This window comes from Oratosquilla oratoria, chromosome 7, assembly GCF_046742065.1.
Source record: "Oratosquilla oratoria isolate Oo_2021 chromosome 7, ASM4674206v1, whole genome shotgun sequence".
Lineage (NCBI taxonomy): Eukaryota > Metazoa > Arthropoda > Malacostraca > Stomatopoda > Squillidae > Oratosquilla > Oratosquilla oratoria.
The window spans coordinates 40,846,641-40,872,653 of NC_134783.1; the positions used below are offsets into that span (position 1 = coordinate 40,846,641).

General features: G+C 40.6%; 2 protein-coding genes across 2 annotated transcripts in view; one reads left to right on the forward strand and one right to left on the reverse strand.

Annotated features, from left to right (window-relative positions):
• The first annotated feature begins 1,135 nt into the window (after positions 1 to 1,135).
• On the forward strand, positions 1,136 to 7,083 carry LOC143027096 (iron-sulfur cluster assembly 2 homolog, mitochondrial). Its single transcript, XM_076188064.1, has 3 exons — positions 1,136 to 1,284; positions 3,296 to 3,562; positions 3,713 to 7,083. Exons 1-3 carry the CDS (start codon positions 1,199 to 1,201, stop codon positions 3,885 to 3,887), a joined length of 528 nt encoding a protein of 175 aa, XP_076044179.1. The 5' UTR covers positions 1,136 to 1,198; the 3' UTR covers positions 3,888 to 7,083.
• A 2,926-nt stretch (positions 7,084 to 10,009) lies between these two features.
• The window catches only part of LOC143027097 (protein phosphatase 1 regulatory subunit 21), a 31,946-nt gene continuing 15,942 nt past the window's right edge, over positions 10,010 to 26,013 (reverse strand). The window contains exons 13-18 of the mRNA XM_076188065.1: positions 16,956 to 17,150; positions 16,688 to 16,813; positions 16,026 to 16,163; positions 14,960 to 15,081; positions 14,388 to 14,499; positions 10,010 to 10,279 (exon numbers count right to left, since the gene is read on the reverse strand). Of these exons, the coding sequence (XP_076044180.1) occupies positions 10,259 to 10,279; positions 14,388 to 14,499; positions 14,960 to 15,081; positions 16,026 to 16,163; positions 16,688 to 16,813; positions 16,956 to 17,150 (714 nt within the window). The 3' untranslated portion in view covers positions 10,010 to 10,258. The remainder of the gene's footprint in view (positions 10,280 to 14,387; positions 14,500 to 14,959; positions 15,082 to 16,025; positions 16,164 to 16,687; positions 16,814 to 16,955; positions 17,151 to 26,013) is intronic.

Genomic DNA, 26,013 nt, shown 5'->3' on the forward strand with positions numbered 1-26,013 from the left:
TTCTTCATTCATTCTTTCCATGTGTCCAAACTATCTCAATAATCTTTCATCAACCCTATTTCCCAACTCCCTTTCCATCCCCGTTCTCCTCCTCACCTCCTCATTTCTCACTCTATCCAGCCTAGTAACTCCTATCATATTTCTCAGATATCTCATCTCAAACACATTCAAACTCCTTCTCTCTACCTCTCTTGTGTCCAAGGTATTTACTCGCTTCTCTCAATCCACATTCTACCTCCACCACCCCTCCCTTTCCTGGCACATTCGCACCCAAGTATCTAAAAGTATCCACTTCCTCCATATATATATATATATATATATATATATATATATATATATATATATATATAATATATATACATATTTATGTATGTGTATATACAGTATATATTATATATATATATATATAATATATATATATATATATATATGTATATGTATATATGACCCTGAAACATGTCTTATTATTAAATATTTGGGGACCCACTGATGATTTTGGCCTTATTGCCACAAGTAGGTAAATCCTGCCCCAATTATTCCTGGGTCCATTTGTAGTTCATATTGGTTTTCCTTCAGAACCTCAGAAGGTTCCATAGAATTCATATTCTCGTATTATCGGCATCCATGACTTTATAACTATATATTTCGTCTAATGAATTATTTTACATGTCCACTGCAATCACAAATATATTATTCTAGCAGCAGAAAACTATGGATATATATTATAGGCCGCTATCATTAGAAAGATATACATATCAAATATACTTTTTGTATGTAAAGGGATAGATCTTTACAAACTTTCAATGATCGTTGTGTAAACTGCGGTCATACGTTTCAATTTGAGCGCGTAAAGGCGGGGATGCATCGTCTGCTTCGAGATCGATTGTATAGCAGGTCCTCGCAACACAAAACAAATGGCGCGAGCGAAGAGAAGTGTTTATATCATTTTCCAAATGTAGCAGAGAAGGATTTCAGGGAAAATAAAGCATTAAATGTACGAGGACAAGTCTAGAAATACAAATAATTGACTGGCCAATCACCTGTGTCAATAGCCTTATTCTGCATTGCGAAAAAACATAGATTTTTGAACTTATTCCGAATTAGACCTCGTTTAACGAAACAATTTAAAATCGTACCAACTAAATAGAAAAATCCAACACGGACGCATTGAGAGTACGCGCAACTATTTTGTCTTGAGATGAAGATGGCAGCCGCCAGTAGAGGAGTATTTGTATTAGTTCGCCATGTTCACAAGCTCACATCTCTACCATCATCCGTTTCATGGTACTCTATGTATTTTGTAAAACTCGTGCAGTATTATATTTATTGTTGTCGATGTGGTGGAGATATTTATGATCCAAAAGTGCAGTTTATTTTCACATTTGGTACTTTCATTCGCTCAACTCGATCAGCTGATCGGGGTACATGTCTCGCCCACTGTGTCTGTTTACATATGTTTTGAGGACAAATTACTTAAAATTACGGAATAGCATATTCGGATAGACATTTCATATGTTGCTGTTAAGAGTGACAACATAATCAGAACACTATTAATTGTCAGAACTTTAATTAAACTCTTACCTATGGCATTACACAACTGTTACTGTATACAGTTGTGTTTAGGTTTTGTGATTGCTTATAATAGATTGTCTGTTATAATATATTTTTAAGATACAGAAGTAAGTTAAGTGAGTTATACATCATGGCCTGATGACCACAACATGAGAGATGGTCCATTTTTACCAAATCATGTTGAATAGAATGACTATTCAACCGGTAATAGAAAAGAGATCACAGACCTAGTCTAGTGAACAATTGGTATATTACGTCATATGTGGGCTGGTTAAGTAACAACTGAATGATAGAGATTAAAACAGCATATTAGAAGCAATGCCAAAGATAAAGTATGCCTAAAATGCGGCTCATCAATTTTGAAACTGAAAAGGTTCGTTGACATAGTTCAGTACCTTTACATGATTATTCAGGGGTGGTGAACAAAATGTTTATCAAAATGAACAAATGACTGACAAGTAATATGTGGTAATTTTAGGATGTGTTTTTACTTGTGGGTGATACTAAACTGAGTGTAAAAATTTCCTGAGATGTTTCATGAAGGAACTGGCACACAGCCTCTGAAAACCAGACCCAGGGTCTTTGTAATTCAGGAGTATTTCCTTCACCTTTTTTTTTTATAAAAAGATGTGACAACTGGTGGATACTCCCAACTATTGGTACTGCAAGCTGGTGCCAGAATTAGTTCCACATTAATGCAATATCCCTTTAAAGAGAAGTTTATGAAAGGGACCAAGGTTTGCTGCCAGTAACCCGAGGCAATACTTGTTATAATTACATAGGACAACTGCATGTAGGAAACCATCATTAGTCCTTGGAGGATCATAAAAACCATTATTTAATACTTAACTTGTTTATACCTAGAGTTCTTCATGGATAGATAAGATTGTATTGTGTCAATTAGAATTAAATCCCTAAATCTCAACATGTGCACAGATGGATTAATCAAAACTGGCATAATCCATTCGTGCCTGGAGTTCTCTTAACAGCAGAAAAAAATGGTATTTGTAAGCATTATATTTATAAAATTCAATAGACATGAATTAATGGAGATTATGAACTGTATGTTACTGGAAAAACTTTTCTAACTGGTTAGAGGTGTGGCAGCTGTACTCTTAATTTTCATGGTTAAGGAGTACAGCACACTTTTGTGTACAATTAAACTGAGTTCCACTTGTGCAGTTCCACCCACCATGAGTTAGAAATTCAAAATGGCTGTAGGTGATGAGCTGCTCTAGGTGAAATTTGAAATTAATTCCAAATGAATTTTGTTTGAAGAGTTGCAATATACAGTTCAAAGCCATGAACAAGAACATTATTCTAAGCTGTATGGTAGGTTAGGTAGGTAGGTTGGTTAGGTTTAGTTTGGCAATGTTATGTAGGTTAGGTTAATAGCTGATCATAATAGCAAATATAGCACACTTGATCACATGCCGTATTCACTATTGTATTCAGCTATGAACATGGCAGTGATGTAAGTAGTGACATTGTATTCCTGCATGCTCGGAACACTGCTATACGCCTAGCAATGAAATTTTGTAGTATGGCTGCCATACCCATATCTTGTATATAATATTTTTACCCATAATTGATAATTAAAAGATATAGGAAATGCTTTGGATAATGTATTTTTGGATTACCTAGTACATCAGTTAGGTTACTGTATTATAACAACTTGTGTGTATGTTAGATAATTGAATTACTTATTGTTGTGCTTTCCCAGTGGGCAGTGTTATGGAGGTGCCAAGTTGCAAGCCAGCAGAGTCCTGAGTAACCCAGTACCATATCTAAGGGCTTATTCAACCTCCAATCTTCCATCAGTAGCTCCAGCTGTGGGAGAAGGGCTTTTGCTGAGTGATAGCTGCATAACTCGACTCAAAGAAATAACAAATGACGATAGCTCCTTTCTGCGTGTTGTGGTGGAGGGTGGAGGATGTTCTGGCTTTCAGTATAAGTTCGATCTGGACACAGAAATTGCTGAAGATGATAAGTAAGTAATTTGTTTTTCAATACAACATTGTACCAAAACTTACATCCCGACAATTCACGATACATGTTTTACTGAAAATCACCTTTGTTTTACTTCCAAGATATCTATTTTTAGATTTTCTATACTTTAAGATATTTGTTTAAATTGCAGGGTATTTGAAAGAAATGGAGCAAGAGTAGTGATTGATGAAACGTCACTAGATTTTGTGAAAGGATCGACAATAGATTACCATAGAGAGTTGATCCGCGCTGCCTTCAGAATTGTCGATAACCCACAAGCTGATACTGGATGTTCTTGTGGTGCTTCATTCTCTATCAAGATATAAGACTCTGGTCTACCTATTGTATATAAATCAGCTTGATAGTAATATCCTATTTATATATTTTGCTTGTTTCAACTTGTTGAATATATGCCTTTTCAAGCAGGTTCTTAGAAGGTACTATACTCAGTTTTGAGCATAGGCCTAAGATTCAAGTCAACTTAACTTTTGAATAATTTTTTCTCGCATTACATTGAATGAAAATGAAAAAATAAAGAAAACTAGGGGAAGTTGAGAGAAATATGGGCTGCAGTGAAGGTAATGGGGAAATGGGGAAGAAGAATGGATGTTCAAAGAGGAATTGGCAGTGTGTAAAAAGATGATGTGTGGAATGAGGAGGATGGGAGGGAATAAGAGAGGCAGCGAATAGTAAGATGAGATGATGGCATGATACCAGAAAGAAGCAAGCATGTGAAAAATGTGAGCAAAGGAGAAATGGGGAAGCATGTGAAAGGTACAGAATAAAGAGTGAAAGCAAAATGCGTTGTAAGGGAGGCCAATAGGAGAGCAGGTGAAGGTGAGATACAGGTTTGATAGAATATTAACAAAAAAATGTTTTGGAAGAAAGTGAAAATAGTGAGGGGGTGATTCCAGTAATGAGAAGGTAAAGGGTGTAAATGGACAAATTCTAATGGAATGGAAGGTGGTAAGGGGAAGAAGGATAGATTATTTCAGGAGTTGTTGAAGGTAGAGGAGGATAGTAAGGCTTTGACTGTAGCAGTGGAAGATACTAGGAAAATGACTGATGGAAGAGGAGAACGATACAGCTATAGAAAAAAAAAAGATACAAACAAATAGTGTTCAAAAAGATGAAAGTTGGTGAGGCATCTGGGTTAGATGGTTTGTAAGTGGAGTGTGACAAGTAGTAGTTATAGTGGAATGACTAATGAGATTTTTTTAATGTGTGTCTTAGAGAATGGAGTATTCCAGTGGATTGGGTAGTGTATATGTAATTGCATTAAGTAAAGGGAAAAGGGACAAAATTCAATGTAGTAGTTTGAGGGATTGTTCTGATAAGTGAAGTATGTAAATTTTATGGGAAAGTGTTAATGGAGAGGATTAGGAGGGAATTAGAGGGTGTAACCTGGGGAGAGTTATGTGGGTTTAGGAAAGAAAAATATACTTGGATAAATTTTTCATAATAAGATGGATATGCAAGAAGTTTTTGGCAAAGAGGAAGGATGTTTTTTGGACTTTAATGGATTTCAAGGTGAATGGTAGAATTGACAGAGGTGTTATAATGTTATGGATGTGTGGGATAGGGGAAAGTCTGTTCAGAGTGGTCAAGTTTTCATAAGAGTAGCAAAGCTTGTGTGAAGATAGGAAATGAGAGTGAATAGTTTGAGGTGAGGATGGGGCAGTGCCAGGGTTGTGTAATGTCACCACGTATATGGATGGGGTGCTGGAGGAGGTAAATGTGAGGGTGCTAGGCAGGGGTTTGGAGTTAAGAGTGGAGGAAAATTGGAAGGTTAGCCAGTTGTTTACGGGTGACACTGCCATTGTAGTAGCTTGTGGCAGAGTTTGGGAGGGTGAGTGGAAAAAGCAGAAAGTAAATGTGGGCATACGTAATGTGATGAGATGCACAATGGGTGATAGTGGAGGCGAGTTTAAAATATGAGAGGTAGGAGGAAGAGGAAAACTACCATATTTGATGAGTTATAAGATTAAAAAAAAAAACACACACACACACACAAAAAGTCTTGGAAAATCAACCTGTGTCTTATAAAGCCGAGGTTAAGCTAGTGGTAAGTGTATGTCATTAGTGGCCCTTTAATCAAACTAAACAAATTTGCACTTGTAAACACAGTGGTGATTGCTTCTATGTATACCACAAAAACAACTTGACAAGGTAATAATGTATAACAAATCATACTGGCAATACATATTGAATAACACCAGTCAAGAAGAAATTAGGTGATGATGCTTAACCGTGTATGTACCAAAATACACTAGAGATCGGTTGCACACCAAACCAGATGATGTGTTTAAGACTCGTTGTGTTTCATTAGTATGATGCCATTGAACTTGTTTAATTGAAATTGTTCCTTATCTTTTAATATTCTTACTGTACATCCATGTTCAATAAAACTGGAAGCTGTGGAAAATTGCTACCTAACAAAACAAAGAGTTTATAAGTGAAGAGAGCAACATGATGAAAGATGGGTTGTGGCAATGATATGCACAATATTTACACAATATATTGTTGATAAATCATTGAAGTTTGAAATTTGTAGATTCCTTCATCTCAACATCATAGTCACAGAAATGACATGCCTGCACAATTGCTTATAAGTTACAAGTAATACAATTTGCAAATATTGAAGTTTTTGAATGCAAGATGTTGGGGTCTAATAAGGATTTGATTACAAATGAAACTTTAAAAGTGACTTGATTGTAGGAAGGATTTCAAATGTTAGGTCCAACTTCTTTGCTTCATAATCAGAGCTTAAACCTGCTTATACTTGTTTATTTTTTTCAATGCCAGCTGAAATTGAGGTGGGTCTTATAAACTGCTGTATTTGGAGTCACAGTGTTGCAGGGAATGGAAGAGTGGAGGTGGAAGAGAATTGTCAATTAACCACTTCAGTACAATGACGCCCACATGGGTGTCATGAGCCGTGAGTGGGTACATGAAGATGCCGGCATCGGCATCTTGATATGTATTTTTTCGCAGTTGTACACGAGTTACCCCTGGATTCTGTGAACTGGTTTGATCATATTTTCTGTGTTTATTATTACTCAGAGTAAGAGAGAGTAAGTGATACAGCAGTGACTTTATATTTTATAATGCAAGTGGTGTGATGAATCGTACATTTGGCAGCCGATGCTGCGCACGAGAATTTGAGTTGTACTGAAGTGGTTAAGGGAAGCAAGTATGTGGGGGGAATGAAAAATGTCACAAGAAACAAGTGTGTGGGGATAAATGCAAAGAGTGGGAGTAACACCCCGCAGTGTAGCGATACTGAAATTATTTCAGCCCTGGGCGGGAGTTGAACCCAGACTGCAATAGTAGCAGGCAAGAACTCTAACCACAGCGTCACGAGGTATGTGTATATGCATGTATACATGTGTATGTATGTGTATGTCATGTTTTAAGGACACCTAATACAAAATGAACATAGTTCATGTGTAAGCGCATGGCTAATGTTCTTGGATATTTGTATCACAGTATTTATTTTGAATAAAAAACTGTATAATAGAATCTGAACTTTCTGTTGACCCTTTCTTATTTTGCAAATGACAAAGCTTATGAAAGAATGTATGCATACTAAACATATTTTTTTTTTATATAAAATCACTTCCAAGAAGACCAAGAATTGCACTGGCATGCCTATTTTCAGATCACTGCCCAACAGTAAAATAGAACACATAGATAAATGGAAGGCCCTTTTTTCCTTACATGAGGGGTGGCCAAGTCAGCACGCACCTACCACGTACACATTAGAACCATACCAACTCAAGACCTGCCTGGATGGCACTGCCCTTGTAGTAATTTGTGGCAGAGTTTATGAGGATATGCAATCACCACACAGAAAACAGAGGAACTTCTAATACATTGGTTAGCACTCAGTCTTTCTAAATGGTATCACAAAATCTCATCAACAAGAGACTTTGGGATGAATTAGGCCTGTGACCAATTTTTTGGGGGCTACATGTCTCCTACAAGAGAAATGGGACAATGAATTGATCATTTAACTCATCAGTATTCAAAACCTATCCAAGCCCACATGCTCTTTCTCTTCTGTCTCCACATATGGGGTATTGACTGCCCCATCATTGGTGGAACCAGTGACAGGTACTTGCAATATAAAGCTGCACTATTTCACCTTTCAAACCCTTCACCTCCATCAGGAGGTGCAGCCCTGAGGGGTGGACACTCAGTCCCTGGACTGGGCCCATGATTGCTCTCTATCATCTTCAACTGTAATTTCTACACCTTTCCACACAAGGAGGACCAACAACTACTGACTGTTCCCCTTCTCACCAGTCAAGATTTTCAGTTTTATTTACCTATGATTATACTCCGACTATCATCAAATCTATCATGATGATGATGATATGGTTTAACGTCACAAACTCCCCCCTATCGGAAGGCTAGGACAGTGCCCCTCACAGAGGACTTTGTAGCATGGAATTTAATGAACCATGCCCTTGGTTCAACTTTGCCGGTGGCAGGACTTGAACCACCATCCCCTTGACCTTTGCCGCAAGTAACGACGCCCTAACCTGCTCAGCCAGCGAGACAAGGAAAATACATTACACCAAAAGGTAGACAACTGTAAACAATGAAAAAAAAAAAAAAAAAAAAGGGTACAAGTAAGAAAACTAAAAATAGACTGATTGCCAGGAGGCAGCTGGTACCACTATTGTCCTGTAGGTCATAGTCACCATTAGTTACTGGTATAGTCTAGAAGCTTTTATTTTCAGGAAGAAACAACAGATCCAAGTATGCCATGCAGCATATCTATATATACATATGTATACCAAAAGGCCCTTTCCTATTGTAAGGGAGATGGCCAAGTTCAAGTAAACACACATTCATTGTCCTTCCCATTTTAGCTCCTTATGGATCATAACAACCCTGCCCCTTGCAACAGCAGCAAGACACAGCACCTCCACACCAGGGGTTGACAGCTGAAGCTGGTTTAATTCCACTGATATATTACATGGTGACACCCATACCCCCCCTGTCCTACATACATAATTTCTTCATCCATATCTCGTACCCTTTTCTTGTCCTTTCCTTTTCCTGCCTTATAGACATTCCTCTTTCATCCTATGCCTCTTTCTCTCCAGTCATTCACCTCATTCTCAGTCTTCCCCTTAAGTTCACTCCATCCTCTTCTGGCTTCAACATTTTTGCTTGTCTTTCTTCTTATTATTTCCATATGTCCAAACCATTCTCTGATCCACCCTGTCTACCAGCTCTTTCTGTGTTCTTCACATTACATTTATGTTTCTCACTATCCATTCCATTTCATCTCAATCATGTTTAGGCTCCTTTTCATTCCAACTCCTACTGTGATATGGGTACAATTTCTCCCATATGTAGTCTTCTCTTTACAACTATCCCCAGATATCACTTTCTCACTAAACTTTTCATTGGCCCCAAAAATTTACTTGCTTCCCTTACTCTATAATTCACCTACACCCCCACTTATCCATTCCCTGCCACATGTACATACATACATATACCAAAGGCTTTTTCCCCCTTACATGGGGGGTAGCCAAAAAGAAAAAGGCATAGAAATCACTCCCACCCATTTCATTTCTCATATATTCCACTCCCCTCCACCCTCCCTCCTATCTTGGCACCTCCTGGATGACGGGTCATCCCTGCATCCTGTCCACTGCCCTGGGTCAGAAGCAGTGTCACAAGACACAGCACATCCACAGCAAGGTTGCTTCATAAATTCGGTGACTCCCCTTCTCCGTCCCCTCATGCAGAAAAGGAGAAGATAGGGAGAAATCCCTTCGGGCTGCGTCAATTTTTTTTTTCATACATGCTTCCTCACCCCCCATCCCCCTCATGCATCACAGCCTCATCTATACACAACCCTTCTCCATTGACCCCTATCTTCTGTCCTCTCCTGTCTTGCCTCCACAGACATTCCTTTCTTTTGTAAAGCCCCTTTCACCCCATCCATCCATCTCATCCTAGGACGCCCCCTCATATTCACTCCTTCCACCTCCGCCTTCCACATTTCTTTTACTAATCTTTCTTCACTCATTCTTTCCATGTGTCCAAACCATCCTAATACTCTTTCATCAACCCTATCTCCCAGCTCCCTTTCCACCCCTGTTCTCCTCCTCATTTCTCACTCTATCTAGCCTAGTAACCCCTATCATACTTCTCTGACATTTCATCTCAAACACATTCAAACTCCTTCTCTCTTCCTTTCTCATGTTCCATGTTTCTGCTCCATACATTGCTGTTGGCACAATCTTGCCACGTGTAACTCCAAATAATGAATTTCTTCTTTTCCTCCACCCTTGTGCATGTAAAACTAATAAAAGATAAATTACAATGATATATATATATATATATATATACATAATCACTAATACATAGAATGCTACATCAAATCATGAGAATGGCCCCTTCTTCAGAGCTATATCCAGGTTAAAGAAATAAAAAATTATTGTGATTTATTTATTCAAGAGGTGTCTGCACTTAAAAGGCAGAACTAGTACTTGGTCAACAAAATAATTTTCACATGTTGAATGTAAACTTGGAGGAAGAGTATCATACTGGAATGGTAAATAAATCATATAATTGATATAATCAATATGAGGAAGCATAATCTTTCTATAATATGCAATGGTACATAGTAGTTCAATCATGAGTATTATACAGCTCCAAGATCCGTCTTGTACTATTTCTTTCCTTTTTTCCCCTGAAATTAGAAAAGAGAGTTGATCAATACATAAACAACACCTATAAATCTGAAACCCCAGAGTTAATGTAAATACAAGTGAAGAATATGGATTTCATGACATGTATACACAAACCCAAAGTGGCTTATTGGTTTTCTCTATTCTGATGTCATTAGTAGGTATCATGTGAAAATATATTGCAGCCAAAGAATTTAGTTCTAAATGAAACATCACTTTGCTACAGCAAAACACAGCAAGGCCAGATAGCTGAAGCTGGCTTACCTTCACTGCTTCATTACACAACCTCCACATATCATCCTTTAAATTCAAAGTGACAGTGAAAATGACCCAAATGAATACAACAGACACCACTGTGTCCTGCACAGTTCTATAGGAGGTCTTATTGGTGACTACTACAGTGTTGCAGGTTAACTGTGAAACTTTAGGCAATAATTACTGTGTTTATCATTACTGAGTGGGTATTTGCCTTTCGACTTGGCTACGTCTCTTGTAAGGGAGAAAAAAGCCCTTGGTATATAGATAGAGATTCATTACTGAAAGTTTGACTGAATGCATATCTAACACTATTCAATTTCTTATATATATAATATATATATATATATAATATATATATATATATACATACATACATATAGCAAGGCTTTTTCCCCCTTACAAGGGAGGTAGCCAAAAAGGAAAGGCATAAAATCATTCCCACCCATTTCATCCCTGAATACACTCCACACCCCTCCACCCTCCCTCTTATCTTAGCACCTCCTTGATGACGGGTCATCCCTGCACCTTGTCCACTGCCCTGGGTCAGAAGCAGTGTCCCAAGACACAGCACATCCACAGCAAGGCCGCTTCATTAAATCGGCGACCCCCCCTCTCCGTCCCCCATGCATAAAAGGAGAAGACGGGGAGAAATCCCTTCGGGCTGTGTCAAATTTTGCTCACACATACTACCTCACCCCCCATTCCACCTCATGCATCACATCATCATCCATATACAACCATTCTCCATTCACCCCTGTCTTCTGTCCTCTCCAGTCCTTCCTCAACAGACATTCCCCTCTTCCACAAAGCCCCCTTCACCCCATCCATCCACCTCATCCTAGGACGTCCCCTCATGTTCACTCCCTCCACATCTGCCTTCCATACCTCTTTTACTAGTCTTTCTTCACTCATTCTTTCCATGTGTCCAAACCATCCTAATACTCTTTCATCAACCCTATCTCCCAACTCCCTTTCCACCTCCGTTCTCCTCCTCACCTCCTCATTTCTCACTCTATCTAGCCTAGTAACCCCCATCATACTTCTCAGACACCTCATCTCAAACACATTCAAACTCCTTCTCTCTTATGTTCCATGTTTCTGCCCCATACAGTGCTGTTGGCACAATCACTCCTTCATACAGTCTCCTCTTAGCATCCATTCCCAATGTCTATTCCTCATTACACTCTTCAATCCACCAAGGCATTTACTCGCTTCTCTCAATCTACATTCTACCTCCACCTTCACTCCACCTTTTCCTGCCACATTTGCACCCAAGTATCTAAAACTATCCACTTCCTCCAGTCGCTCTCCCTTAATGCTCACTTCCAGTCTACTGCCACTTTCACCCCTTGTACATCTCATCACCTTACTTTTACCCACATTTATCTTTAGCTTTCTTCTATCACATACTCTCCCAAACTCTGCCACCAACTTTCTCAATCCCTCCTCCGATCCTCCCACAAGCGCAGTGTCGTCTGCAAACAACAGCTGGCTCACCTCCCACTTTTCTCCATTTTCTTTAATCATCTCCAATCCCTGACCCACTACCCTTGCATTTACCTCTCGCACCACCCCATCCATGTATAAGTTGAACAGCCAGGGCAACATAACGCATCCTTGATGAAGTCCCACCTTTACCTCGAACCACTCACTCTCTCCATTTCTAATCCTGACACATGCTCTACTACTCTCATAAAAACTCTTGACAGCTCCTAGAAGCTTTCCTTCTATCCCATATATCTGCATAACCTCTCACAGTGCCTTTCTGTCTACCCTATCGTAAGCCTTTTCCAGATCCATAAAAGCCCAAAAAACATCCTTACCTTTTCCTATAGCTTTCTCACATATTTGTCTTACCACAAAGATCTGATCTACACAACCTCTACCTGTCCTAAATCCACACTGTTCCTCACCAATTACTCCCTCTGTTCCTCTCCTAATCCTCTCAATCAAGATCCTCCCATAAGCCTTCCCAACTACACTTAACAAGCTAATCCTTCTGAAACTACTACATTCACACTTGTCCCCTTTTCCCTTATAAAGTGGAACTATACAGGCACTCCTCCAGTCCTCCGGCACTCTACCCTCTCTCCAGGAAACATTAAATAACCTCACCAGCCAGTCCACCATCACTGTACCTCCTTTTTTTAGACATTCTGCATGGCATCCATCCAGACCAGGTGTCTTACCTGCTTTCATCATCTTAACAACTGCCTTCACTTCATCCTTCCTTATTTCTCCTCCATTTTCCTCACTCATCACGGTCATTTTCTTAGCATTTCCCACTGCAACTATCTTTCCCTCCTTATCCTCCTTCACATTTAGCAACTCCCTAAAATATTCTGCCCATTTTCCCCTTACTGCCTTCTCTTCCATTATCATCTCTCCATCTGCACCTTTTACCTTTTCTTCTCTACTTGATTCGCCTCCTCTTCCTCTCTTAATTTCTTTCCAAAACATCTTTTTATTACTTTCAAAATTTTCTGTCATACTCTTATCCCACTTCACATCTGCTCTCCTCTTTGCCTCCTTTACCTTTTGCTTTACTTCTCTTTTCTTTTCTTTGTACCTCTCATATGACTCCCTCGTCCTATTTTGTAACCAATCTGTGAAAGCTCACTTCTTCTCTTCTACAACCTTCTTTGTTTCCTCATCCCACCATTCACTACCCTTCCTTCTATTTCCTCCTGTCCTTCTTGTTCCACACACCATCCTTGCACACTTTGTGACTCCCTCCTTGAACCATCCCCATTCCTCCTCCACACCTAGCTCTACTCTATCCTTCACTCCCTCCCACTCCTCCTTCAGCTTCTTCTTGTACTCCTTCTCCTTTTTCTTTTCATTTAAAGAGTTCACTCTAAGCACCTCCCTACCTTTTGTCCCTTTCCTCTTTCTCCATCTATCCTCCACTCTCAACTTACCTTCCACCAAAAAATTATCTGATATTCCCCCACCCTCTCCCCTTAGCACATGTACATCCTTAACTCTTCCTATCATAATCCTATTTATCACTACATAATCCATAAACGCTCTATCTACCACCCTTCCATCCACCACCATCTCCCATGTGTACTTATGCTTGACTTTCTTCCGAAACACTGTATTTGCTATCATCAACTCTCTTTCTAGACACATTTCCACCATCAACTCTCCACTACGATTCTTTCCTGGAACTCCACATTTCCCAACCACTCCATCAATTGGATCCTTTCCTACCCTAGCATTAAGGTCTCCCAGTACTATTACATTGACATTTCTCCCTAAATCCTCTATGCACTCATTTAAATCTATCCAAAAGGCCTCCCTTTCTTCTACACTCTTCTCACTGCCAGGCCCATATGCACTTACAAAGACCCACATCTCCTTTCCCAGTTTCACCTTCATCCACATTATCTTTGAGGAAACCTCCTTCCATTCCACTACACGTTTACTTATCTCTTCACTTACTAGAATAGGCACCCCTTCCCTCCCTTGCCCTCTCTTCACTCCTGATAACCTCCCACTTACACTCCCAAACTTACACTCACCCTTCTCTTTCAACTTTGTTTCACTCAAAGCCAACAAATCCATCTTTCTTCTCACAAACATACTACCTATCTTTTCCCTTTTACTCTCATCTGTACCACATCCACGCATATTAAAAGACCCAAACCTTAGGGTGCTGGTCGGAAAACTCCCAGACCCTCTTATGCCTTTACTTTTTCGTTTAGGAATGTCCCCTGTGGGGCTACAAGGAGAAGGATGCCTAGTCCCAATCCCCATCCCTTTCTTCTCGCCTCTTACGATCCAAGTGGAATTATTTGGTGGCAGTATTCTTTTCCCCCCACACACACTGATCTTGATATAGCTTACCTTATTGCTAAGTTCATATTGTAAATGTTCAATGTGCTCTGCCTGAGCAGTAATTTTTTCATTTAAATCTGCCAGATGCTCTGACATTGTTGATATTTGTTCCTTGTAGTTTCTGGAATGGAAATTATTTGAAAATATAATAAAAGTACAATTTATTCCCTTCCATTTCTCAACTCAAACAATCTGTTGCTCCAGTTCTCCTGTGGGAGATCTGCGGACTCAGGAAAACCAGCCACACCAATAGGTTTGGCTTATAAGTCACTACATTAGGAGATCTCATATTGTATCTAGGATGAGGAAGGGACAGTGTACTATTAAGTGTTCTGTGTCTTCTGCATAATTGGTATATCCTGGACATTTGGTGTCTGATCAGTCCAAATCTGTACTAGTACTATTTAAATGCAGGGTATTGACCTGAATGTACACATGTTAGTGTCACTTTTGTCTGCTTTGGGAAATTTCTTTGATGGATTGATTTCTAGGGGAGCATAAAATCTGGTATGCTGTATTGGTGATCTATAGGTATATGTGCATCTTGAGGATGAAGTTTCAAAAGCACTAAGTCAACAAACCTTGCTGTTGTTTGAAGGGTTTCCTTAAGCTGTGTATTGCTGGCCCTTTGTGAATCCACCTCTATTTCTGCATTGCTCCTTCCTTCCTCACTACCAACTAACCTTCGCATCAAGGACTCACACTGCAATAATTTGCTGCATCAATAACTTAATGAAGCATTGTTGTGTCATACCAAATGTATATGGTCATATTTTAGGATAAAAATTATACAATACCATTATTTCATACATTAAATTTGTTATTGTGTCTGCTTATACTGGCTTTATTTTTTCAAGTGAAGTAAAAATTTGACATTGTTAATATGAATATGAATTTGTACTTAAGTGGAGTGGGTGGGGATGTAATGGATGGAAGAGGAATTATGCCTTTTTGACTTTGGCTACCTCCCTTGTAAGGTGGAAAAATCATTCATTCTTTCCAAGTTTGACACATGGAAAGAATGAGTGAAGAAAGATTAGTAAAAGAGGTATGGAAGGCAGAGGTAGAAGAAGTGAACATGAGGGGGCGATCATGGATGAAATGGATGGATGGGGTGAAAGGGGCATTGGGAAAGAGGGGGATGTCTGTTAAGGAAGGATGGGAGAAGACAGAAGAAAGGGGTGAATGGAGAATGGCTGCATATGGATGATGCTGTGATGCATAAAAGGGAGTGGGTGGGGGATGGGGGGTGAGGGAGTATGTGTGAAAAATAAATTGACACAGCCCAAAGGGATTTCTCCCCATCTCCATTTTTGCATGAGGGGACGGAGAGGGAGGTCACCAATTTAATGAAGCAGCCTTGCTGTGGATGTGCTGTGTCTTGAGACACTGCTTCTGACCCAGGGCAGTGGGTGAGATGCAGGGATGACTCGTCATCCAGGAGGAGCCAAGATAAGAGGGAGGGAGGGGGGTGGATGGGAGTGGAGTATATGGGGATGGAATAGGTGGGAGTGGATTTTATGCCTTTGGTTTTTGGCTGCCTCCCTTATAAGGGAGAAAAAAACCTTTGGTATATATATGTATTAAACTTTGATTATGTGATGAATACCAAGTATGACAATGAATAAGTACCAAAATATGTCACACCTCATTCTGATATAGAGTTGCTTGTCCAACTGCTGCTGTAAGCTGCACATGTAAATTAGAACACCGGCCTGTGAAATAATTGCGAATTTCCTTTTCTCGCTCGTCTCCACCTTCTAATTTCCCTACAACCTCGCCAAGCTGAAAAATAAAAATAATCTTTAGTCAATTTTTTTTTACTGAAAGCATGGATACACTCAAGAAATTATATACAAGAATATATTGCAATGTTTTTTCATAAAGTTTTCTATAAGTGTTTTTCATTTTCTCTCTACAACCTTCTCATGTACAAAATAGAAAATGGATAACCTATAACTCTTGTACTAACTCCAATACTCTTTCCACTTTCTCCACCCTTTCACCCTATAAAATACATTCATGAATACATTTCCCAATACTTTTCTACATATTTCTCTGAACTGTACAATAAATTATACATAATATATTTTTCATTTTGCAATTGTAGTTATAAAAATACATTGTATCATGCATATGCAAGACAATTTCTTATATACTATAAATAAGAAAAGTCTAATTATTTATGCATATGATTGGTATACAAATAAGTGAGAAATATATCCAATTATTAACATCATCTCTGGCTATCTTCTTCATAAGGGAGAAGTCTATTGGTATATAGATAGAATAAGCGTTATCCAACTTACTATTGAAGAAGAGACAATTGATGTCCCTCCATCCTTTAGATTCTCTTTTGACTCTGCCCTTTCTCTATTTTCCTGACTATTTCCACTTAATAGTTCCTTTAATTTCATTTCCAGCTCTCGAACTTTCTGCAAGACATTAAAACATATATGCACACATATATATACTTTAAAGTCATCATGAATATCGTATTTATCATACTCTTCATAGTTAACATTATTTGTACAGGTAAGACACGATAAATATCATTGTAAACTACAAAGATGATACCTTAACTTCCTTCTCATGTCGACACTGTAGAAGCTGATGTTCAAGTCTCCAATGTTCTCTGTCTGCCTGAACCTGTGCTAGCCGCTGTGATACAACAGCAAGCTGTTTGTCTGAGGAAGATTCATTTTCTCCTGCTCGTAGTACTTCATTTGCATTTTTCAGAGCGGTTTCATAAGGGACAGAGGCAGCTTCATCCTTAAAAAGAAAGAAAATGGGACAATTTTGAGTCAAACATTTTTTTTTTCAAAGTTGTGTACCATTACGTCCATTGCGAGATGACTGTACACACGAAGGAAAGATCTCCACCCTTTTCACTCCCACTATGCTTCTATCCTCCATTTCTTTCTGATTAAACCATGTGAAAACTGTACCTTGTTTCTTCCAAAGCAGTACTATCAATTCATTTCCAGTATGCCCCTTTCATGGAACAGATCTTAGTCTTTACATCCTTCTCCAACTCGCCCATACACATGCTTGTCCAACATCCTGACCATGAGCTCATATGACTTCATTTACTCCATTCATCTTTTCATTAGTCTCCCCCTTGCTCTCACTCCTAACACCACCAGTTCATGGATCTTTCAACAATATCCATACTCATCCATTCTCATAACATGACCAGACCTTCAGTTGACCTATTCTATTCTTTCTCTTAATCCCATCTATTTCTCAGTCCATTCATCTATATACCAAATGGCTTTCATCCCCTTGTAAGGGGGGTGGCCAGCTAAGGTATGCATCCACCCTAACCCATCCAATATCCATTTACTTATTTTTTATCTCAGCTCCTTGTGAATGAAGGGTCATCCATCTCCCCTGCCCACTCCCTGAGTCACATTTCCTAACTCTGTATATATCCGTTGAGCATCTCATTTCCACTTCCTTTACATAACATTTCTCTTGAATACATCACCCATGCTTCAGTCCCACACATAAAACTTGGACTAATTACTGTTTTGTACATTTCTCTCAATGCTCCCACTGACAACCTTCTCAATTTTCCATACTATGGTAGCTTCTAATGACATATCACTTTACTTTACAAAGGATATTTTGGCATTCTGCCTTTGTGTGAATGAAAGTAATTCCTACAAGTAAAGGTGTCCCTTGTTCCTATAATTTATTTTGAGGTACATTACAATTCTATTCTATATGCTATTATAAAATAGAATTGTAATGGACCTCAAAATAAAGTATAGCAACAAGGGGAAGAGGGGAATGTCTGTTGAGGATGGATGGGAGAGGACAGAAGACAGGGGTGAATGGAAAATGGTTGTATATGGATGATGTTGTGATGCATGAGGTGGAATGGATGGGGGGATGGGGGTGAGGTAGTATGTGTGAGAAAAATTTGATGCAGCCCAAAGGGATTTCTCCCTGTCTTCTTTTCTACATGAGGGGATGGAGAGGGGGGGTTGCCAATTTAATGAAGTGGCCTTGCTGTGGATGTGCTGTGTCTTGTGACAGTGCTTCTGACCCAGGGCAGTGGACAAGATGCAGGGATGACCCATCATCCAGGAGGTGCCAAGATAAGAGGGAGGGTACAGGGTGGAGGGGAGTGGAGTGTATTAGGGATGGAATGGGTGGGAATGGTTTTTATGTCTTTGTTTTTTAGTTACCTCCCTTGTAAGGGGGAAAAAGTCTTTGGTATATGTATGTAGATTGCAATGTCAGGTGGCACACAATAATAGTAAACTACCTAGTGTCTAAAGGAGGGGAGTGTATCTTTCTTATGTTCGGATTAATAAAAGAAGTATTGTTCCACGTATTGTTTCACTGTTGTTCTACATGCATGCATAGTACAATACATGTGAACTGAGGCTTATAAAGTATAAAAGCAATGTAATGTAAGCTAAAATAAGAATATAGTTTGTCAAGAACTGACACTTTGGTGCTGTTAATAAGGCCAAATCCATGGTCACTGATGCCCATTGGGGCAGTGGCTTACAAGATACTTGGGGCACCCTTGTTGTCAGGTGTATGATGTCTCATATCTGCGTCCTACACCTCTTTCCCCCTTTTAAGCTGACTTGCTCGGCTTATTCCCGGCCTTGGCTCTGAGGTGGCTAGAATGGCAAGGATTTAGTGGTTGAGACTCATCTAAAACAGATGCAGAGTCATGTACAATGAGTACTGCTGGTTGCAAGTGGTGTCTGTTACGCCATAGGAGATGGCCATTCAACGGGTGAATGTGGTAACAGTGTATGGTGTGACCTAATGTCCACTATCACCATCACACCTTGTCCCAAACCTTAGATGTGGGATCTTGTAGTTGGACCTGCTGGGTAACATCAAGGGCGGGCAGTGTACAAGTACACTGGTTTTAGCAGGTTATGACATCTTATACCCATGCCTGTGCACAGTGGTCACATACGTCTGCTTCAATCTGCCATTCCTGCCTGAATGATGCAGGGTGTGCTAAGACACATGTATGGAGAGGACACCCATACAAAATTTGAGCTGGGGAACAACCAGTGTGGTTTGGGGTGTTCTGTATCTCAAGCTGGCCTTGATCAAACTCCTTGCAGTCAATATTGCCAGATGGGGCAACCTTCATTATGAGGCGTTTGATGGATATGACTGCCTCTTTGGTGTGGCCATTGGACTGTGTGTAATGAGGTGATGTCTTCACATGCTTGACTCCCCTGTGTTTCAGGAACTCGCTGAATGTGCAACTTGTAAACTGGGGTCCTCCATCGGTCCTAAGGTGCACAAGGGTGTCCATGTCATGAATGTAGCTCCTGAAGTGGCATATAGTGGCGGCAGCAGTAGTGTCCCAACTGCTTGGGATGACAACGGGCCAACATGACAGACAGTCACCAATGATGAGGAACTTCCCCATTACTGAGAAGTGGTCTGCTGACACGGACTCAAATGGTCTTGTTGGGTTGTCATAATTCAAGTATTCCTCTTGCTGCTGGCTGGGCAAGAGCATCTGGCAGGCAACACAGGCGAGGAAAACATTTGTGATGTCAGTGTTAATGCCTGGCCAGAACACTGTCTGCTGCACTCAGCGCTTGGTGGCCTCGATTCCATGATGGCTGATATGTGGGCATGTCAGCATGGATTTATGTAATGCTGTGGATTCTACGATGCATGGATTGTGGAGCACTAAGTTGCTGTCACAGTAGAGCTTACTGCAAATCTTCCTGAAGGGTAGGAGTGATGAATGGAGGTTGTATAGATGGTTGGGAAAGCTGTGATGTATGCATTTGAGCAGACTGGTGTACACCTCATCATCTGCATGTGCTCCATGATGAAGCCCCTCCATCCTGATGTCTCCTTTCACAGTCTGTGTGTTGGGCTCAGCGAGTGACTGTATGGCTCCGAGTGTAACCATAATCTTGACAGATACATCATGTAGCATTTCATCATCGTTACTTGGGTAGTTAAATGGGCAATGGGCCAATGCTTTGGGAATGCACAGCAATTTGGCTGCACACCATCATGCTGTGAACACATACAGCAACAGCTTTTCCTTGAGGCACTGCAGGCGAGGGTTCTTCACAACGTTGGAGATATACTGGTTCACTATAGGTATGAGCAGGCAGTGGTCAGTCACATGTTCGAAGTTCTAAAGTCCTTTCAGGTAGCAACTGCACTTGTGCAATGCTCATATTGTCATTAAAATCTCCAGCTTGATAGTGGCATAACACATCTCTGAATCAATTAGGAAATGGGACCCACATTGGACCAGATGGAGGCGGCCTCCTTCGTGGTCCTGCAGCAGTGTAGGTGATGCTGTTTAACCTCTTCAATATGAGTTAGATTCTCACATACAGCATCTGATGCCTGAGGTACGATGATTTATGTATCACAATACTCGTGTTATAAAATATAAAATTGCTACCATATTACTCATTCTCTTTCACCAAGTAATAATAAACACAGAAAATGTGATGAAGGCAGTGCACAGAATTCGGGGGTCACTCAGCTACAGCTACAAAATAAATACAATCAAGACGCATACACCGGCATCCTCATGTACCCACTCACTCCTCATGATGCATATGTAGGCGTCATCGTATGGAAAAGGTTAAGCGTGAGGTGTTGGTCTGGAGGGTGGTGGGCAGGTAGGGGTCAAATATTGCCAGATGTGGTGGACTTGATAAAGACTCCTTGACCTTGCAAAAGGCTTAAATGCATGTCACAGGCTCATTAGAGGCCTTAAAGGTTAGGCAGCTGTGGGTATATTGGGAAAACTCTGCTAGCTGGTTGAATAAGCCCATAAACGACCCAAAATCAGTAATGTTGGCTGGTGTAGGGAAGTCTGTGATGGCTCATACTTTCTCTGGGTCCATGGCAATTCCACTGGCAGACAGGATGAACCCACAGAACTTCACAGCAGGGGCAGCAAGGATGAACTTCTCGGCATTGAGAGTGATGTCATTCGCTCTGCACCTGGCCAGCACAGTGTTGACATGGAGAGAGTGGGTGAGGTAATCTTTGTCATATACAAGGACGTCGTCTACCACCTTCACACAATTGGGGACACCCTGTAGTGTCATGTCTCCTCAGAGGCAGAAGGCATTATTGGTTGTCACGAAACCCAGTGGACCACGCAAGTACTTGTAGTGGCCATATGGCATTATAAATGTAGTGAGTGGTTGGTCTAGCTCAGTCAGTTGCATTTGCCAATACCCATGCAGGGCGTCAATGGTGGTAAAGTACCATGCCCGAGTCCATACTCCTGATGGGGGCGAAGGGTGTGGATAAGGGGTAGGTAGGGCATGATAGTCAATCCAACTCGGTCTCCAGGTGGAAGATGGATTTGGTGGGTGGGGTGCATTTGGGAGCGGGTGTAGTAAATGGTGACATCTCTCATGATGTCACCAGTGGCTGCTGACCGGAAAGAGCCATTAGCAGTTCCCTTAACTCCTCTCTATCTTCATGGCATTCCAGTCTCTTCTATGCACGTCATTCAGCATCCTCTTGTTGTCTCTCATGAAGAAGCTGGAGCAGTTGCATAATGCCTACATTCCCAGCAACTTCCATGGCAATGGTCTTGAGTGCCTGCTGTTGTATGGTAGGTGGGGACATACATGTTGACACTAAGTAGCCCTGCAGAGGTGACAGGTGATGTGGGAGGGAGAGGGAGAGGGAGGGAGAGAGAGAGGGAGAGAGAGAGAGAGAGAGAGAGAGAGAGAGAGAGAGAGAGAGAGAGAGAGAGAGACAGAGAGAGAGAGAGAGACAGACAGAGAGAGAGAGAGAGAGAGAGAGAGAGAGAGAAATGGTATGGGTGTCATGTACTTGGGGTTAGTGATATACAAACTCTATATCAGCACTAGACAATCACTGCACTACACATGGAACACTAACACTAAGCACTGTTCACTGCACAATGCATGGAAATATAGTCTCTATGTTCAGTATGCTAGATATGCCATTAGCACTGCACCATGTATCTTTCTTACATTCAAGTTAATAAAAGAAGTGTTTTCCTGTATATTGTTTCACTATTGTCCTTTATGCATAATGTTACAAACCCCTCTAGCATACAAAAAGATCCACCGGCCTTGTGAAGCTCAGGGGCTTGTAACATCAAGAAAATATATTAAACTACCATTACGTAAAATAGAAACCCTTAGACCCTATGTCTATTACTGGGTTCAAACAATTAAGAAAACAGATCAAGGTCACCACCCTGCTGTGAGGACATGGGGAACAGAAAAATATTTAACTTAACTTTATATACATATACCAAAGGATTTTCCCCCTTGCAAGGGAGGTAGCCAAAAAACAAAGACATAAAAAAACACTCCCACCCATTCTATTCCCAACATACTCCACTCCCCTCCACCCTTTCCCTCTCTCTTATCTTGGGACCTCCTGGATGATGGGTCATCCCTGCATCTTGCCCACTGCTCTGGGTCAGAAGCAGTGTCTCAAGACACAGCACATCTATAGCAAGGCCACTTAATTAAATCGGCAATATAAAAACAATGTACCACCCAAGACACATGAGTACAATTAAACAGAAACATGACAATACGTGACAATGCACATCCAACCTCTGATTAACATGCCACATTTGCACCCAAGTATCTATGACTATCCACTTCCTCCAGTCTCTCCCTTAATGCTCACTTCCAGTCTGCTGCCACTTTCACCCATTGTACATCTCATCACCTCACTTTTACCCACATTTATCTTCAACTTTCTTCTTTCACACACTTTCCCAAACTCTGTCACCAACTTCCTCAATCCCTTCTCTGATCCTGCTACAAGCACAGTGTCGTCCACAAACAACAGCTGGCTCACCTCCCACTTTTCTCCATTTTCTTTAACTATCTCCAATCCCTGACCCACTACCCTTGCATTTACCTCTCGCACCACCCCATCCATGTATAAGTTGAACAGCCAGGGTGACATAACACATCCCTGATGAAGTCCCACCTTCCCCTTGAACCACTCACTCTCTCCATTTCTAATCCTGACACATGCTCTACTACTTTTGTAAAAACTCTTGACAGCTCCTAGAAGCTTTCCTCCTATCCCATATATCTGCAAAACCTCCCACAGTGCCTTACTGTCTACCCTGTCATAAGCCTTTTCCAGATCCACAAAAGCCAATAAAACATCCTTACCTTTTCCTATAGCTTTCTCACCTATCAGTCTTACCACAAAAATCTGATCTACGCAACCTCTACCTGTCCTAAATCCACACTGTTCCTCACCAATTACTCCCTCTGTTCCTCTCCTAGTCCTCTCAATCAAGATCCTCCCATAAGGTTTCCCAACTTCACTTAACAAACTAATCCCTCTGAAACTACTACACTAACACTTGTCCCCCTTTCCCTTGTAAAGTGGAACTATACAGGCTCTTCTCCAGTCCTCCAGCACTCTACCCTCTCTCAAACATTATATAACCTCACCAACCAGTCCACCATCACTGTAACTCCTTTTTTCAGACATTCTGCATGGTATCCATCCAGACCAGGTGCCTTACCTGCTCTCATCATCTTAACAACTGCTTTCACTTTATCCTTCCTTATTTCTCCTCCATTTTCCTCACTCATCACAGTCATTTTCTTAGCACTTCCCACTGCAACTATCTTTCCCTCCCTATCCTCCTGCACATTTAGCAACTCCCTAAAATACTCTGCCCATCTTGCTCTTACTGCCTTCTCTTCCATTATCATCTCTCCATCTGCACATTTTACCTCTTCTTCTCTACTCTTCTTCCTCTCTTATTTTCTTTCCAAAACATCTTTTTATTTCCTTAAAATTTTTGTCATACTCTTACCTCATTTCACATCTGCTCTCTTCTTTGCCTCCTTTATATTGTGCTTTACTTCTCTTTTCTTTGTACCTCTCATATGACTCCCTCATCATTATGCTAGGTAAAAATTTGCCCCCTTGTATTATCCAATGAGCTTTGAGTGTATAACCCTGTCACACAAGGATGAACGAGTCTTTATGTATTTAACCAGTGAGCTGTGTTTTTGCCTTCTGGCACCTGCCCAGGGATACCCATTCTGTCAGATTCTAAAATGCTTACATTGAGGTTAGTACCCTCTCCCCTCAGTCTCATAGCAGTGACACAGGATTTGGCCATAATCAACCAAGATGTCACCCATAGTTATAGTACAAACATACATATTTGAAACATTACATTTCCTCATAAATATTAATAAATAATTACATATATGGGATATACACATCACTTAGATGTAACAATACAGAGCACATGTCAAATGAGGCTTATAAAGTATAACATTAATATAATTGGTTGAAATAAGAATTTAGTTTGTTAAGCACTGTCACTTTAGTGTTGTTATTGAGGCCAGATGCATGGTCACTGATGCCCATTGGGGCAGTGGCTTACATGGGGTTTGCCTTGTGCTTGTGTATGATGTCCAAAATGTGCATCCCACAGGGAGAGTGCTGGAGGACTGGAGGAGTGCCTTTATGGTTCCACTTTACAAAGAAAACAGGTACAAATGTGAATGTAGTAGTTTTAAAGGGATCAGTATATCATGTGTAAATTTTGTAGTTGGAAAGGCTTATGAAGGTTTTAAATGAGATGATCAAGAGAGGAACAGAGGGAGTAATTGGTGAGGAGCAGTATGGGTTTAGGAAAGGTACAGGATACATGGATCAGATTTGTGTGGTAAGGCAGATTTGTGAGAAGACTTTGGCAAAAGGTAAGGATGTTTTTTGGGCCTTTATGGATTTGGAGAAGGCTTATGGCTGGGTGGACATGATGGCACTGTGGGAGGTATTGCAGATATATGGGACTGGGGGAAAGCTGTTCCGGGCAGTCAAGAATTTTTATGAGAGTAGTAGCACCTGTGTATGGACTGGAAGTGGAAAGTGAGTGGTTTGAGGTAAAGATGGGGCTGTATTATGTTGCCATGGCTATTCAATGTGTACACGGATGGGGTAGCATGGGAGGTAAATGCAAGGGTAATGGGCAGGGGATTGGAGATGGTTAAAGATAGTGGAGAGAAGTGAGAGGTAAAGCAGTTGTTGTTTGTGGACAACACTGCACTTTTGGCAGTGTCAGAGGAGGGAATATGTGATAGAAAAAAGTTGAAGGTAAATGTGGGTAACAGTAATGTTATGTTGGAAGTATGTCTTAAAGGAGAGAGGAAGGAGGAAGTGGACAGTTTTAAGTATCTGAGGTCACATGTGGTAGGAAATAGAGGAATGGGGGCAGAGATAAACTATAGATTGAGAGAAGCAAGTAAACATCTTGGGGAATTGAAAAGTGATGAGAAATCTAGAAATGGATGCAAAGAGGAGATTATATGAAGGGGTGATTATAATTATGACACTGTATGAGGCTGAGACTTGGAATTTAAGACAGGCAGAGAGAAGTTTAAATGTCTTTGAAATGAAATGTCTGAGAAGCATGGTACGGGTTACAAGTTTGGATTGAGTGAGAAACAAGGTGAGGAAAAGCATTGGAATGGAAAAGGAGAAGGAAGATAGAGCTGATGAAAGAATACTGGGAAGGGTTGGACACATGGAAAGAATGAGTGAAGAAGGATTAGTAAAAGAGGTGTGGAAAGGAGAGGTTGGGGGAGTGAACTTGAGGGGATGACCAAAGATA

Excerpts from the sequence above, each read along its gene's own strand:
- LOC143027096 (XM_076188064.1), top strand. The coding sequence starts at position 1,199 with ATGAAGATGGCAGCCGCCAGTAGAGGAGTATTTGTATTAGTTCGCCAT. Across the intron at positions 1,285-3,295 it reads CTACCATCATCCGTTTCATG|TGGGCAGTGTTATGGAGGTG; the intron begins GTACTCTATGTA and ends GTGCTTTCCCAG. Across the intron at positions 3,563-3,712 it reads GAAATTGCTGAAGATGATAA|GGTATTTGAAAGAAATGGAG; the intron begins GTAAGTAATTTG and ends TTTAAATTGCAG.